The following is a 17,637-nucleotide window of genomic DNA, read 5'->3' as shown; positions in this document are numbered from 1 at the left end:
GATTCTCTATAAGCGAAAACAGTCACATTAGGACAAAGTTGAACAAAGTAAGGTTTTGTGGAGGACTTGATAGTCTGCAGGTCGGTTTCCAAACGCGAACATGGGAACGTGAGGAAATCCGCACAAACCACACCTCTCCACACCTTTGTCAGAGACGAAGGCATCGCGTTCTCGGGTAGCAAACGTGTATTGATGTCATGTTAGTTACCTGTGAGTGACACGGTGAAAAGGTTGTCACCGATAGTGAGTCTACGCGACTTTTGTACTTGTATTTCATAAAACTAGACCAGAAAGGGATTTCCTCGCAGACCGGGTAAGTATCATATTATTACAAATGATGCGGTAAAAAAAGCTTAATTTTTGCTGATGTTATTTTCTTTATTTTCTTATGAGTGAATACAAATATCACATAAAACAGATGACGTTGTATGTAGCCAAATGTTTACTTTCCTGAAAATAAACATGACTTCTTTATTTATTTGTTTAGTTTTTAATGGGTTTGTATAAGTGGCAATTAAGTTAAGACTTATCCTTGCAGGACTATATCGTTCGTTTTGCACAATATGGATATATATTATATAAGCATTATATGACGTCTTTTCTTGTTGTGAGCATAACTTGTGTGTATCTCCACACACTCTGTCTGCAGATTGGTAATGTTTCCTGGTCGCACATCTAGAATGATTTCAAAATTTAAGGTACTTGTTTTCCTGCTGTTTTTCACTGGTATTGGTGTGTATTTCAAAACGGGCTACCAATTGACTCATTATGCTGTGAACCAAAAGCTGTGTGCTTGCATAAAATGTTTATCAGAGGATAAGCAGTTGCTTCTGGATCGATCGAATAGAAGTGTTCAACCATTTTTGACTGCAAACTTAAACCTCTCACAGAATGAATTCAACTGGTGGAAGGTAAGTAGTCACCAGGAAAGGATGACATTTTTACACACACCCCTCCAGCTCATTTGGTCTAACAACAAAGTTTATTTGAAATGTCTGACAGGATTTGCAGGCTGAAAGCCGTAGCTTCAGAGTTTATGAAACAACAGTGGCCAACTTGTTTCAGATCTTCCCACAGAATCCAGATGTTATACAACCCAAATATGACCACTGCAGGACTTGTGCTGTGGTGGGTAATTCTGGTAATTTAAGGAGATCGCATTATGGACCGCTGATAGATTTACATGAAGTTGTCATAAGGTACTTTCTAAGCTAAAGCAATTTTTCTTTACCATTAAATTCAAATTCAAATTTTATTTGTCACGTACACAGTACGATATGCAGTGAAATGCTTAGATATGCAGTGAAATGCAGTGAAATATCCCCTCCTACACAAAAGATCCAAACTGATGTGAAATATATCCCTTTGTGCTGTTTAGAATGAACACTGGTATTACCAGAGGCTTTGAAAAAGACGTTGGAAACAAGACAACTCATCGTGTCATGTATCCAGAGAGTGCTGTGGATTTGGATGACAACACCCATTTTGTACTGTTTCCCTTTAAGATACAGGACTTTGAGTGGCTCATTAATGCCTCTACAACAGGGTTTACTGGAAGGTGAGTTCTCTTTTTCAGGGCTACATGCACATGTATTTGACATTTATTTAACGAGACTCAGTGTCTCATTTACAAGAGACCTGTTTTAGACAACATAATTAAATGAAAATAATAAAATAGAAAAAATAAAATAGCAAAATCTGCCTCATTAAGATCAAGTTCCCAGTGATGAAAATCAGCACTGGGACGTCTTTTAAATCTACAAGCAAAATCAGTTAAGCGAGAGAGCTCAAAGTCTTTCTGTAATGTATTCCACGAAGACAGACTTCAAATGATGGCACCTTCTTAATAAGCTCACTACAAACTGATTATCCTGAAATCATACTATGACTACATTTTTATGCAACATGCAGACAGATGAAGTGTCCTCATAACAACTCATCTTACTGTAGTTCATTTAAGTATGCTTTTGTACTGTTCTTAGGATTGTGACTATATATAAATTAAAAATAAAAAAATTAAATAAAGACTCTTAATGCTTGTTGAAAAGTTATTTTATGTGAACCATTTTTAGGCAGTTGTGCAGCCACTAATTTGGGCACATGAAAATCATACATTCAATCATTCAATCATTTTGTACTTTATTTTGTTTCAGATAAAATATTCTGATTTCATCTGAGCTTGCCCAGCTTTCTTCTTGGTCCCACCAATGCCACCCCATTAAAAGAAAAAATAACACTCTTAGGTTTAGATGTTACAGTCAGCATACACTACCTTCTTCTCTCCCAGCTGCTAAAATTACCGACACCTGCTACTAAGCAAAGTATCTCAAAAGATTTCCCCTAGATTGTCTTGCAGCACAGAATTTACATCAAATGCAAAAATAGAATGCCACTGCATGAATTCAACATGTACGCAGATTAAAAGTATTTGGCTGATGGATGTAGTGTGAGGTGATATAAGGTGAATTTCTGTATCAAACCATTACTCTGATCCTTCTCCATGTTCAAGACGGACCATGCCTTTTTTAGCTTTGTTTTTGTTAAACACCTACTTCATATTTTTCAATGTCATGCTGTTTCCAACAGGTCATATATGCCAGTGAAATCAAAGATCAAAACTAACAAGGATTTGGTGAGTAGCGTCAATGGCAAAGCTTCCTGGTGGCAATGGTAATATTTAAAAATAAAAGATGTTTAAAGGCTCATTCTAATTTCTAACAGGTCATGGTGGTAAATCCAGCTTTTATGAAATATGTACATGAGGTTTGGCTTGGAAATAAGAGACGTTATCCATCCACTGGCTTTATGGCTTTGATTCTTGCACTTCACATTTGTGATGAGGTAAGTACAAAGTTTTCAGTCTCCGAAGTGCCAGACGTACAAAATAAAATATGATTTTTATTGTCATACAAGCTGGTCCATTTGAGTCTTTGCTAATTTGTTCTTTTGTTCTTATATTGCTCTCCTAAATAGATGTGCATTTCAAAAGTTCAAAATGTCTTTGGTGAAGATCAGAGCAGGTTTACCCACCAGTACCACTTGATTAAAAAACTCTGGTTTAATCTGTGAATGGTTAAATTTCAGTTCACATGCCCTATGAAAGTGAAAGCTGTTGCAAGTATTTCTGATGTGTCCCCTTCTTAAATTGACTAGACTACAATCTAGAAGACATTCCTTCATGGAAAGCTTTTTAGCTAAACCTCTCAATAAGAGGTTTTGTCATTGTATACTCATGGTATAATCATAGTGTTTCCATTTAGTGCTCAGGTCGCTGTCCAACTGTTCATTTCATTTTTCAGCAGCCATTGTTTGGATTTTAGTTAAAAAAGGGACATTTTGTTCATGCATTTGTTTCCCATTCATTCATATGTTCATTTTTTGTCTTCCTAGGTTAATGTGTTTGGTTATGGCGCTGACAGTGATGGAAACTGGAGTCACTACTGGGAAATACTCACAAACAAAAGGTTAAGAACTGGAGTACATCCTGGAAATTATGAGTATAACATCATCCAGCAACTAGCTCAGCAACAAAAAATTAAGTTCTATGAAGGCCTAATGAAAAAAATGTGATTGAATGCCATACACTCAGTGGGGAAAGAACTGAAAGCCAAATGGATGTGTATCTACAACTATAGTAATTTCCTAACCCTCCTAACTGAAACTGATATTGGGAATCTTTAGGAAGGACTAGTAATCATGAAAGGGGTTACGTTAAAGAAGTCTTTGGATATGTGACATTTTGGTAGTTTCCCCCCCTAAACCATAGCTTAAATTAACCATGTAAAAAATGTACCCAGGGGTTATACTCTTTAGTAGTTTCTAACATCTATGGTTCTTAAGAAATGAAGTATTTTCTTACGAGTTGGCAGAATTACAAGAAGACAGACAACAGCATTATTATTCTTAGTTAAAGTAAGCTGGTTGCATGAAAAGGAAAATGGTGCAGTAAAGTAACTTATAACATAGAGGGTGTTTAATTCATGTAATGAATATTGTCAGCATTTTCTAATACAGTCAGCAAATATTTAGATTTGTAGAATTTTACAGGGTTGATCTCCTTAAACTTGTGTTATTGTTATTATGCAAGTGGAGAGCTGTCATACTCTCAGAGTAGGAAGGACTCAAACACACAAACACAAACAGAGGCAGGCAGTCTTTTCGTTCAAGCTCGGGTCCTCTACCAGAGGCCTGGGAGTTTGAGGGTCCTGCGCAGTATCTTAGCTGTTCCTAGGAGTGCGCTCTTCTGGACAGAGATCTCCGATGTTATTCCTCGGATTTGCTGGAGCCACTCGCCTGGCCTGGGAGTCACCGCACCGAGTGCTCCAATTACTACTGGGACCACTGTTACCTTCACTCTCCACATCTTCTCGGGCTCTTCTCTGAGCCCTTGGTATTTCTCAAGCTTCTCGTTTTCCTTCTTCCTGATGTTGCTGTCATTCAAAACCACTACATCTATCACTCACATGTGGGCAGATGTTCCAATCAAATATTAATTATTGTCACAAAAGCATTGTGGTTAGACATGATCATGATTTCTAGTAAGGATAGTATGGATATATCAGCATTTTTCTGACAACCTAATTTTGTTCCTACTACTGCTGCCATAACCACCACATCAAATAAAATGTAAAAGGGTACACCACGTAGCACTTATTAGTGAATGTATGTTTTGCTGGACACCTGGAGTGCATTCCTGACTATCCATTGTAAACAGTGTTTTTTTGTTGTTGTTGTTGTAGTTTTATGTATTTTTGGGAGAGGACAAAATAACACATATAGTATGTGTATTAATATGGTTACAGTTAAGCCTCAATTCTAACCCTTGGCTTGCAAGCTGCAGGTTACTAACACAAAGGTTACTGTCCTCAGGCAGTACAACACACACAAACACACACTCACACTGGTAGAGGAGAGAGAGAGAAAGGAAGAAAGGTAAACTGTATCCAGATAACCCAGGGACAATTTGCTTTCCTAAGCAGCTTAACAGTTCATTTCATGTTGAAGTTGCCACCTTTGGTTTCGAGTTTGATTTTAAAAGTGATGTTTTGAATATTTCTGAAATGCATTTTTTCCATTCATCATTCATCACCTCTTTCTCATATCTAAAAATGGGCATTTGCATCCTTTCAGATCCACATTTTATATAGGGTTGTAATAATTTAACTTTATTGCTTTTTTTAATGATTATGGGAGAAATAATATATTATAGCATTTGAAAAAAATGCTTACCTTTTATGATCTAACATTTGAACATTGAGCATTTAGAAATCAGATATTTGTAACTATGTTAAAAAAATATTTGAAAATTATGTAGGACATAAACAGCTGGTCAGCAGAAATGTGCACTACATTGCCAAAAGTATTAGCTCATCTGATCTGACTCATCTATCAAATTTCCAGACAGAGAAGCATGGTTTGTCAAACCAAAGAGCACTTATTGGTGAATTTGTGTTTTGCTCTTGCACCTGGAGTGCATTCCTGCTATATATATGTGTATGTATATATACAGTGGGGCAAAAAAGTATTTAGTCAGCCACCGATTGTGCAAGTTCCCCCACTTAAAATGATGACAGAGGTCAGTAATTTGCACCAGAGGTACACTTCAACTGTGAGAGACAGAATGTGAAAAAAAAATCCATGAATTCACATGGTAGGATTTGTAAAGAATTTATTCGTAAATTAGGGTGGAAAATAAGTATTTGGTCACCTCAAACAAGGAAAATCTCTGGCTCTCACAGACCTGTAACGTCTTCTGTAAGACGCTTTTCTGTCCCCCACTCGTTACCTGTATGAATGGCACCTGTTTGAACTCATCATCTGTATAAAAGACACCTGTCCACAGCCTCAAACAGTCAGACTCCAAACTCCGCCATGGCCAAGACCAAAGAGCTTTCGAAGGACACCAGGAAAAGTATTGTAGACCTGCACCAGACTGGGAAGAGTGAATCTACAATAGGCAAGCAGCTTGGTGTGAAGAAATCAACTGTGGGAGCAATCATCAGAAAATGGAAGACATACAAGACCACTGATAATCTCCCTCCATCTGGGGCTCCACGCAAGATCTCATCCCGTGGGGTCAAAATGATCATGAGAACGGTGAGCAAAGATCCCAGAACCACACGGGGGGACCTGGTGAATGACCTGCAGAGAGCTGGGACCAAAGTAACAAAGGTCACCATCAGTAACACACTACAACGGCAGGGAATCAAATCCCGCAGTGCCAGACGTGTTCCGCTGCTGAAGCCAGTGCATGTCCAGGCCCGTCTGAAGTTTGCCAGAGAGCACATGGATGATACAGCAGAGGATTGGGAGAATGTCATGTGGTCAGATGAAACCAAAGTAGAACTTTTTGGTATAAACTCAACTCGTCGTGTTTGGAGGAAGAAGAATACTGAGTTGCATCCCAAGAACACCATACCTACTGTGAAGCATGGGGGTGGAAACATCATGCTATGGGGCTGTTTTTCTGCCAAGGGGACAGGACGACTGATCCGTGTTAAGGACAGAATGAATGGGGCCATGTATCGTGAGATTTTGAGCCAAAACCTCCTTCCATCAGTGAGAACTTTGAAGATGAAACGAGGCTGGGTCTCCCAACATGACAATGATCCAAAACACACCGCCCGGGCAACAAAGGAGTGGCTCCGTAAGAAGCATTTGAAAGTCCTGGAGTGGCCTAGCCAGTCTCCAGACCTCAACCCCATAGAAAATCTGTGGCGGGAGTTGAAAGTCCGTGTTGCTCGGCGACAGCCCCAAAACATCACTGCTCTCGAGAAGATCTGCATGGAGGAATGGGCCAAAATACCAGCTACTGTGTGTGCAAACCTGGTAAAGACCTATAGTAAACGTTTGACCTCTGTTATTGCCAACAAAGGTTATGTTACAAAGTATTGAGTTGTATTTTTGTTATTGACCAAATACTTATTTTCCACCCTGATTTACGAATAAATTCTTTACAAATCCTACCATGTGGATTCATGGATTTTTTTTTTCACATTCTGTCTCTCACAGTTGAAGTGTACCTCTGGTGCAAATTACTGACCTCTGTCATCATTTTAGGTGGGGGAACTTGCACAATCGGTGGCTGACTAAATACTTTTTTGCCCCACTGTATATATATATATATATATATATATATATATATATATATATATATATATATATATATATATATATATATATATATTGTATAAAGTATTAAGACTTTTTTGGCTTTGTATTTTTTGTATTCTAGAAGCACACACAGCAAATGGTAATTTTATCAGTTTGGTGTGGGATCACTGAATTTGGCAATGTACTTTACAGTGAGCAGCAGCATGCTCGCATTTAAGTATATAATTGTTTGCAATGTAACAAAGATTACCCAACTTTTTAAATGATCTGTAGACCTCTTGTCAAATTAATGACCCACCAATATGTTCCATTTATTTGTTTAGTCACCAAATATTTAAATATTACAACTTTTACAAAAATAATCTCTTAAGTGGCCTTAAGAACTCATTAACCACTTATCAGTGTGAAAAGGATCACCCATTCAAATCTACTCAAACAGAATAACAAGGGTAAATAAAATGCTCTTAAGCAAAAAAAGTGTGTTTTAACATATATATATATAATATAGTTTGTTGAGTCATTCTTTAGACTAACTTGACAGTTCTTAATTTTCTGAAAATCTATAAAGGTTTTAACATTTTCTTTCTGTTAGCTACATATGAATAAATAAATAAATAAATAAATAATTAAATGAATAAAAAAAAGGTTTGTGTACAAATGAAACTGGACAGTTCCTCAAGCCAATTCCACAGAGAAAATAAAATGTAAAAATAAGATAAAATGGAAACAAAAACAAAAAACTCCATGGTCCTGCTCCCCAGTCGATGCCATACCTATTATATTTAAAACTTGCTCATTATGTAAGTGATCATTATCAAGTTACAGAATAGAACCAAACAGAGCACATGAAGTTGATTATGTTTTCTGTTGTGACAGGCATTTTCAAATGCAGTATTTCAAGCAGAGCTCAGAAATTAAACAAGGAATGGATTTATGAATCAATAAATGAATGTATCTACCAATTCATCAGTCATTCAATATTTTCACAACAATAAAGTGAAATGATTTTTGCAAATGTCTCCCCAGTATGAACTCAAAAACCACAATAAGGGCATTTGTGAGGTAAACTGGTAATATTTAGACTTGCCATTTGCCTTTTGAAGAAGTGCTTGTATTTGGCTTTTTCATGGAAGTTCTTGGCCAGATAACAACAACATAATACATAACAGTAAAAAGTCTGAGTCAGAAGAGGCAAACTAATGTCTGACCAAAGACTGCTGGCCTGAAAGAGCAGGCTACAGTTTTTCCCTTTTTATGGGACATTGGCAAACACTGGACAGCCTCTTTTGAGCTCATCCTTCATCCAACCAAGGTTCACGAAACTCAAGAGATTCACATCTAGAACAAATAAAAAGGATTAGGCTTAAAACCAGACAACCAATTAGTCATTTAACTGATTAATGGTTGAGACATTTTTGTGTGATTGCATTTGTAACATCTGAATAAGTGTTGATTAATCACTGCTGTTAGTTTTTTTTTTTTTTTTTTTGCTGGAGCACCACACAGCCCTTGGATCGGTTGAAGATGGTTTTGTTTTGGAGGCTGCAGACTCTTGTACTGTAAATTTCTTTAGTTTATGTATTAATTGATTTACTTTAGTAATAGTAGTAACACTTTTGTACTCAGTATAGAAAGCTCACTCTTGGCATCAGTTGTATGCATGTGGAATGTGATCAAAAGTGGGGTCCAAGTTTTATTGCACCTTCACAGCAGACTCATTTTCCTCTTGAGGGCTCTGGACATCCTGTTGCAGATGAGATGACGGTTGGTCGGAACTGTTCCTAGACTGAAGAGATAAGGATCTGTTAATAATTGATCTGCTGTGAAACGTTCTTTGTTTGGGAAGTATAACGGGTTAGGTGTGTGATCTGAACATTTTTCTCCACTGCAGTGTTTTTCTTTTCTTTTTTTAATAAACCTCACTTCAAAAGCCACGCATGCCTGTTGTTTGCAGTTTTATTCAATATTTTCCATAACACTCTCAACACTGAATATCCAGCAATGACGAGCTCACCTGAAACTTCACACCTTGGCTCATGTGATTAGGTAGAGCACATGTGTCAAACTCATGGCCCGCAAGCCACATCCAGCCCGGCGTACATTTATATCCGTACCTCTTGATGGATCTCAAGAAGAAAAGAAGAGGCTGTTGAAGGAGTGTATGGTGAAAAACAATTATATCCTTTCTCCTAACACTCACTCATCCCTTACTCAGGAGAAGCTAAGATGAAGCAGCATTAGCTTAATGAAAAGCACTCACTGAGACACAGATGCATAAACAGTCACCAGAGACAGTGAAAATATTTCACACCACATAACAAGATATATTACACTTTACAAAGCTCTTTAAAAAAATCTGTTCTTCACGTGAGCAAATAAGTAAAATCATCTGTGTGCCAACAGATAATCCAGTTTTCCCACTTAGACAGAATCATCAATGCTGTTTGAAGTCAGACGTCCTTCATCTTCCATCCATTCTCTTTTGTTGCGTTTGAACTGGAGCCTATCTCAGCGGTCACAGGTCAAAACACTCAGGTCACCACTCTGTCACAGATACTTGTGAAAGGCGCTATGGAAAGATAAAACTGATATTACTTTTGAAATGACCAAATATATTGAGTCATTATATTTGTATTGTTTGTAATTAAATGATCTGAAAAAACTGCACCTTAATAAAATTTGATCTGAGAAACCTTAGGTTAAACGATTCGGAGGAAGTAAAACTATCATTTCGTTAGTTGACTCAGAGCAAGTAGAAACGCATTACGGAATGACAAACATTCCGAACACGCCCTTAGAGTCAAACAATGAAGACACATGAACAGTGGCGGTCCTAGCCTGTTTGGCGCCCTGGGCGAACACTCCCTGTGGCAAAAGTTATGCGAGATCCCGAGTTTGTTTTGCGAGATCTCGCAAAAGTCCTTCTTAATTCTTTTCTTAATTTTTTTCCCCTCCCATGTCCCTTGCGGGGCTCCGTATTTTTCTAAACTGAGTACCTGATGGCTTTGAACTTTTCTTGTCCATCTTCCATTGGTTTTAATTTTGCACTCCAGTACCCATCCCTCAACCCGAGGATCACCACAACATAATCTAACACAGCGGTCTCCAACCTTTTTTGCGCCACGGACCGGTTTATGCCCGACAATATTTTCATGGACCGGCCTTTAAGGTGTCGCGGATAAATACTACAAAATAAAACTAGTACCGGTATCGAAAAAAATAAGATTTATTCATAACACACATGAAAAGACCCAGGAAAACTGAGTTAACGATAAAAATGATGACAAAATAACGCTGAAAACCGATAACAACCCTGAAAACCATACATTTCACACCTGAGCCTCAACTTTCTCAAACGATTCACGGACCGGTACCGGTCCGAGGCCCGGGGGTTGGGGACCGCTGATCTAACACCATAATCTACACCTTAGTTCATAGATTCACTTTGTCTAGGGTGCATTTCTGAGATTTCACACAACCCAGGATTCAAATCATGAATACATAATGGTATTGGATTTACAACATTATAAATGAAATGTGCTCTACTTGGAAGCAGCAGGCCCCCCCTCCCCTTTTGACGGGTTGTGTGCGAGACTTTAAATCAGGGGTAGGCAACCTTTCTGATGACGAGTGCCATTTAAAATTTCCTCAGAAGTCACTGTGCCATATGATTGCATTAGCAATAAATCTAATAACGCTCTATATGAACAGTTACACGCAGGGTGTTGGGAAGCGCATCTGTAACCGAAAGGTTACAGATGGTTCGATCCGGAAGGTCGCCGGTTCGATACCCGTACTCTCTGTCCTGGTCTTGTGTCCTTGGGCAAGACACTTCACCTACCGCCTACTGGTGTTGGCCAGAGGGGCCGATGGCGCGATATGGCAGCCTCACTTCTGTCAGTCTGCCCCAGGGCAGCTGTGGCTACAATCGTAGCTTGCCTCCACCAGTGTGTGAATGCGAGAGTAAATGAATAGTGGCATTGTAAAGCGCTTTGGCTGCCTTGAAAAGCGCTATATAAATCCAATCCATTATATCTGACCCAGATAGACTGCAGGTCATAACTTCTTACCTGAAGTTCAGTTCACCTGACACTCGGAACGGCGGCTGCCTCGGGTCTCTCCTCTTGCCTCCCCTTTCTCTCATCCACCTGCTGGCATCCACCACTTATTAATATTACTGAATCTGTGGAAGCTTAGCCACCACCAAACAACTGAGTTCGTTTTTTACACACCGACCAGCATCTGGCCAATCCACCACTTTCATTATATACTATTACAAAAAAAAAAAAAAAAAAAAAAAAAAATCATCGGCCACCGACCAAAATAATGCCCAATGGCCAGTCCAGCTATGGTCGTGCCATCACTTAACCCTTCGCGTGCCAACTGTGGCACGGGTGCCCAGTGTTGCCGACCCCTGCTTTAAATCATCAAACTGTAAATTTTAAATTGTTATTGATCCCTTTACCCCTAGTCCTAAAGTGTATATTTATTTTCTTACTCTTCTTATATATATTGTTTGTTTACTTGCACTGCTGTAACTGGAGCCTCGTCGTCTCGTGTCTCTATATACTGGACTGTATGTAGCGGAGATGACAATAAAGTTTACTTTGACTTCAGCAGCGAGCAGGTGCACCGAGGGCTCTCGCGCTCACTTTTCGTGTATAGAATTTCGAAAAAACATTGGTGCAAATTATAAGTCTGTATCATAATGTCTGGTGTTTTCGTTTTTGTTGGTTTGTTTTTATTTTGTTTTATTTTGCGAGTTGGTTTTTAGATGCCGCTCCAGCCGGTCAGAGAATCCCCCGTCGCCACGCCCTCTCCTCTCTGCGCCGCAAGCAGCAGGCGCACCTTGCAAACGAAGGGAGCCCTTACTCCCAGCAAATGGGCGATAGAAAACCGATCGGGGCCTATGCCATTCCCAATATGCGCTGGCATGACGTCGGGGCAGCATGAGTATGAGCATTTTTTTTTTTTGCCGATGTCCGTGATGCCGCCCCCCACCACGATGCCGCCCCGGGCAATCGCTACTGCACATGACTGTAAAAAGGATATAAAAAGGATGATCTTCACTTAGCAAACAAATATTTCCAATGGCCAGTGATTCCATAAGCCAATGATAATCAAATGAGAATCGATAAAGATAATCAATAGGGAATCAAATTGCTGATATTGATATGCAAGAACAGCCTTTACTTATCAAAGCATGGACTCCACTAGACCCCTGAAAGAGTGCTGCAGTATCTGACACAAAGATGTTAGTAACAGATAGATAGTAGGTCCTGTGAGGTGTGAGCTGGGGGTTTCATGGATCTGACTTGCTTGTCCAGCATATTCATTGGCCATTATCACACACACTCAAATCCTTACACTTGCCCATTTTTCCTGCTTTTAACAAATCAGTGGAGGATAAAATGTTCACTTGGTCCCTAATGTATGTATGTATGTAAACATGGTATTCCCTTCACTATTCCCACTTGTCTGAAGGCCTCCACCATTATTCCCATCCCCCAAAAGACTGGAATAGACAGCCTCAATGACTAAAGACCCATAGCCCTCACACCTATAGTCAAATTCAAATTCAAATTCAAATTTTATTTGTCACACACACAACCATACACAGTATGACATGAGGTGAAATGCTTGTAGCTGTGCAATGTAGTGCCCGACCATTAAATGACAGTGGTTTTACAGTATTTACAAATTTACAGGTTATACAAAATTTACAGATTTAACTTAGAAATTTACAGTAAAAAAATGTGCAAATAGCAGAAAGAGATTATAAATTATAGGAAGTGTGCATGAAGAAAAACCAGAGTGCGTGTGGTGATGTGATGTGTGTGAGAGTCCAGTCCTACACCTGGTTCAGGGCCCGAATAGCCTGGGGGAAGAAGCTCCTCCTCATTCTCTCTGTTTTGGCCTTAAGGGAGCGGAAGCGCTTCCCAGACTTCAACAGTGAGAAGAGTCCATTGTTGGGATGGGAGAGGTCCATCATAATCTTCCTAGCTTTGGTCTTGCACCGCTTGGTGTAGATGGACAGCAGGTCAGGGAGCTCTGATTGAATGATGCGTTCGGCTGAGCGCACCACTCTTTGCAGATCTCGTCTGTCCTGCTTGGTGCTGTTCCCAAACCAGGTGCAGATGTTCCCCGTCAGGATGCTCTCGATTTTGCAGGAGTAAAAGTTCTTGAGCACCTTCAGTGGCAGATGGAAGTCTCTAAGTCTTCTGAGGAAGAAAAGACGCTGATGGGCTTTCTTAACCAGGGTGTTGATGTGACAGGACCATGACAGGTCCTGAGTGATGTGGACATCCAGGTATCGGAAACTGTCCACTCTCTCCACTGGCGTGCCACTGATGATGAGGGGCTTGTAATTCCTCGGCTGCTTTGTAGTGAAGTCCACGATCAGCTTCTTAGTCTTGCTGACGTTTAGGAGGAGGTTATTCTCCTGGCACCAGGTCTCCAGGTTCCTAATCTCCTCCAGGTAGGCCGTCTCGATATTGTCGGAGATCAGGCCCACAACAACAGTGTCGTCAGCAAACTTGACAATGGAGGTGGTGTCTGATGTGGCTACACAGTCATAAGTGTACAGTGAGTACAGCAGGGGGCTTAAAACACAGCCCTGAGGCGCTCCAGTGCTGAGTGAGATGGAGGGGGAGACAGTGATGGACTGTTTGAAGCACGTTGGAGGGAGAGCCAGGGAGAGGTTGAAGATCTCCGTGAACACCGGTGCTAGCTGGTCAGCGCAGGCTCTCAGGACCCGGCCAGGGGTTGCATCTGGTCCTGCTGCCTTCCTGGTGTTCACCCTCCTGAAGGTGTTCCTCAAGGCATGCTCTGTGATGATGAATGCATTGTCTTCACTGGTGCACTCCGAGCGCGCGCAGCCATTTGTTGTTTTAATTGCCGCAGCGTCGAAGCGAGCATAAAACGTGTTCAGCTCATCAGCCAGTGAAGCGTCGGCATTCATCATTGACGAGGCTGGTCGTTTATAGTCCTTTATTGTCTGCAGTCCTTTCCACAGGCTCCTAGAGTCGCACTGTTGTAGCTGTGACTCTAGTTTTTCCCCGTAGCTCCGCTTTGCCTTTCTGACGCACTGCGCACGTTGTAAGACGCAGCCTTGTATAGGTCCATATTACCGGAGACGAGCCCTTCATTGTAGGCAGCAGATCTCAGAGCGTCGCGGATGTTTTTATCCACCCACGGTTTCTGGTTGGGAAACGTTCGGTTGATAGATCTTTCTGCTGTGTCGTCCGCTAGTTTCCCGATGAATCCCACAACCGCTTCCGTAAACATGTTGATGTCATCAGAGCTGCGCCGAAACATGTCCCAGTCTGCATCATCCAGTGCGTCATCCAGTGCGTCCTGCAGCGCGGTCACTGATTGGTCCGTTCAGCGAGCAACCTCCCTACTAATTGGTGGTTGCTGCTTTAGCCTTTGTTTGTAAGCAGGCATGAGGAAGATGGTGGCATGGTCCGATTTTCCAGTTTCTTAACAGTTAACAGTTCTTGAACGGGGTGTAGCAGTGGTCTAATGTCCTAGTGCCCCGGGTGGGGGCAGTTGATGTGCTAGCGAAGGTTGTGAAATGTGAGTTTGAGATTTACTCTGTTAAAATCTCCCATAACAATGAGTGCGGCATCTTGGTGAAGTATTTGTTGATGTGTGAGAGCCTCATGTAGCTCACATAAGGCAGTGTCCGAGTCCGCGTGAGGCGGAATGTAAACAGTGCAGGCAATGACCGCAGTGAATTCCCGAGGGACATAGAAAGGATGACATTTAACGATTAAAAGTTCCAGATTGGGCGAGCAAGAGCGTGTGAGTGGGGAGATGTTTGTGCTGTCGCACCATCTGTTGTTCACCATCAAACACACTCCACCACCTCTTTTCTTCCCCGACTCCATTGTCCTGTCCATGCGGTAAACCGAAAAGAACCCCGCCGCCTACACGGTGTGGTCTGGTATCGCTGGGTTCAGCCAAGTCTCGGTGAAGCAGAGGAGGTTGCAGTCCCGAATGTCTCTCTGCAACTTAGTTCTGGCTCTGAGGTCATCAAGCTTGTTCTCGATGGATTGAAAATTGGCTAGCAGGATACTGGGCATGGGTGCGCGGTGTGCGCGGTGTGCGCGAGCCCGTAGCCTGTTCCTGATGCCGGCTCGTTTCCCTCGAGGCCGTTGCTTAGGGTCGCGTCCTTTGTTCTCTCTCAGGATCTCCTTTGGCCAGGTTGGGTCCGGAGTTAAACATGGTGAAATGTTTGTGTATTGTAGACCAATAGAAACCAGAGTGTCTCTACTGTAGCGAATTTGTGTGTTTTGCATGATGCCCATGCAAGATTATGGCAGATATAGCAAAAAGTGACGAAAAAAGAAAAAAAGTGGAAAAGTTGGGGCAGAGCATCCAGCACGGCAGCCGACCTCACCGGCGCCATCTTAGACTTTTTCATGAAGTGTTTTGAGCGATTAGGTTCTCAGAACATCAGAGACTGTCTACCCCCCTCCCTCAACTTCCACCAGTTTGCTTACAGAGCGTATCAGTCCACGGGGGATGTTAGCACCATCGCCCATTACAGAGCGGTGCGAAATGTGGAAAACAGGTAGAGCTAGGTAAGGATGCTGTCCAACACCAAAATACCGGATATCCTCACAACCATACTGGACCACCTTCAGATCCCCCCTGCCACCTGCTTCTGGATCAAAGACTTCCTCACCAACTGGCCTCAATCAGGCCATTGCCAAATTCTCCTGTCTCAAGAAACCCACGGCCATCACAGGGTCACCCCCTTCGCATCCTGCTAACCACATGACTTGATGCCCTCCAGTCGGCTCCTCAGGTCAATCGGGTCCCACACCTCCAGACTCACAAGCATCTTCTTCCTCTGGGCTATTTGGACTGTCAATAAACACTATCCATCCACATCCCACTGAGTAACCCCCTTATTTAGGCCACTCACACACGAACTCTATTCAGACCAAAGTCTTTTTTTTGCACTACTTTCAAGCACTTTGCAAGCTGTCCTCTAATGTGTGGCTTTCTCTTATTTTTGTTCATATGTTTGTATCGTGTTTGTATATATATCTCCTATTTGCTATTCATCCCCACTGTCAACTATGAATATTTCATTCTGGCACACTTGGTGTAGAGCATCCATCTCTGTATTCATGGTCTCGTTTACTGGTTCAGATGTGCTCATTTTGATTTTGTGGTCATTAATTAAGCCTTTTTAACATATTCACTGTAGCTCTGAGCTTTAGACAATACTCAACCGAGTTGCGTGTGAGATTACAAATACCAGACACAGTAAAATTGGGCATTAAATGATCTTTAAACTTCCATTAACAAATGCGCTGGTGTGAGAATTGTTCATGGTAAGAGTGCTGAATTCCCAGCTTTTGAGTGGTCTTGTAATCTTCCTCCTGCTTTCCTCAATTACTTAGAACATTTTGAGCAGTAAGAATGCATCTGAAGCAGATTATCTCGTCTTATGTGAATGTATGTTTCTGAATGTGAAAAACGGCAAGTTGGAACAGTGTCCTGACCCTGGTTCATATGTAAAATCGTCTGTATTAATATTTAACTTGATGTTATAGTTTTGTTGTGATTGAGAAATACTCCCTCTTCTACAGAAACCTTCCAATAAATGAAAGTGTGGCAGTGCCTGCCTGACAGATGAGTTGTTTGAGCAGCAAGACAAGACAAGACTCTGAAAGGTAAATTCAGTTTCAAAAGAGAAGCAAGATAGTAAAACAAGCAAAACAACAACAACAAAAAACACTCAAGGAGTATTAAAAATATTTAGTAACACATGTTATAAACTTAAGTGAAACCAGATACACTAGGACGTAACACAGAGTATAAGCACACTCAGGAAACAGTATGACAAGACAAATAACTAAGGAGAGAATGAGGCGATAAATACACAAACAGTAACAGGAGAGAAAACTAAGCAGCTGAGACAATAACTCACAAGATCAGGCTCAGGGAATATGGCACCCAAGACTCAAGTTCAGGCTTTAGCTGCTTGGCACCTAAATGCTCCTTTTGTGCCTCTCTGGTTGCTCTTATTGCTGGGACTGAACAGAATTAGCTAGCCAGTTTAGGTTAGTTGAAGGCTCCAGGAGAGCTAAAAGCAGGAACAGAAAACTCACTGGGACAGCTGGCTCTGATTGCTCTGGTGGCAAACCAGACAGAGCAACAGTGTCTTAGGGGACTGTTACAGGAGACACAATGAGTTCAGGCAAAGCAGTGGAGGGCTGGAGGGTCCTGGTCCTGGCTGCATGGACAGGCTGGAGTCTAGCACCCTTTCTCTTCAGACTTGGGACAGGCTGAGAATTAGGCACCTTTACTCTTGGAGCAGGGACAGATTTGGTCTGCCGCTACGGGACTCAGGCAGAGGGGCTGGAATAGATCTGAAGACTCTCATTTTATGTGGAGGGACTAACGGATACTCGGCTAGGCACCACAACCTTGGTCAAATTAAGGTAAACTGAGCAGTGATGCCGGAAAATTTAGGGCAGTGTGGAGAAAACGTGGGATCTTGAC

At 41.4% G+C, this 17,637-nt stretch overlaps 1 protein-coding gene across 1 annotated transcript; it reads left to right on the top strand.

Moving 5' to 3' along the window:
* Positions 1–258: 258 nt before the first annotated feature.
* LOC113014766 (CMP-N-acetylneuraminate-beta-galactosamide-alpha-2,3-sialyltransferase 1-like) lies at positions 259–5,501 on the top strand. Its single transcript, XM_080296293.1, has 6 exons — positions 259–911; positions 1,003–1,199; positions 1,379–1,558; positions 2,587–2,632; positions 2,722–2,841; positions 3,391–5,501. Exons 1-6 carry the CDS (start codon positions 657–659, stop codon positions 3,568–3,570), a joined length of 978 nt encoding a protein of 325 aa, XP_080152419.1. The 5' UTR covers positions 259–656; the 3' UTR covers positions 3,571–5,501.
* Positions 5,502–17,637: the final 12,136 nt, after the last annotated feature.

Source organism: Astatotilapia calliptera, chromosome 22, assembly GCF_964374335.1.
Source record: "Astatotilapia calliptera chromosome 22, fAstCal68.1, whole genome shotgun sequence".
NCBI classification, from domain to species: Eukaryota; Metazoa; Chordata; class Actinopteri; order Cichliformes; family Cichlidae; genus Astatotilapia; species Astatotilapia calliptera.
Note: the sequence above shows the minus strand (reverse complement) of the source record. Positions and strands in the feature narration are given on the sequence as shown.

What these genes read in the sequence shown, in the direction of transcription:
- LOC113014766 (XM_080296293.1), top strand. Translation starts at nt 657, where the DNA reads ATGTTTCCTGGTCGCACATCTAGAATGATTTCAAAATTTAAGGTACTT. An exon ending in TCAAAACTAACAAGGATTTG is followed by an intron (nt 2,633 to 2,721) that starts GTGAGTAGCGTC and finishes AATTTCTAACAG; the next exon opens with GTCATGGTGGTAAATCCAGC. An exon ending in CACTTCACATTTGTGATGAG is followed by an intron (nt 2,842 to 3,390) that starts GTAAGTACAAAG and finishes TTGTCTTCCTAG; the next exon opens with GTTAATGTGTTTGGTTATGG.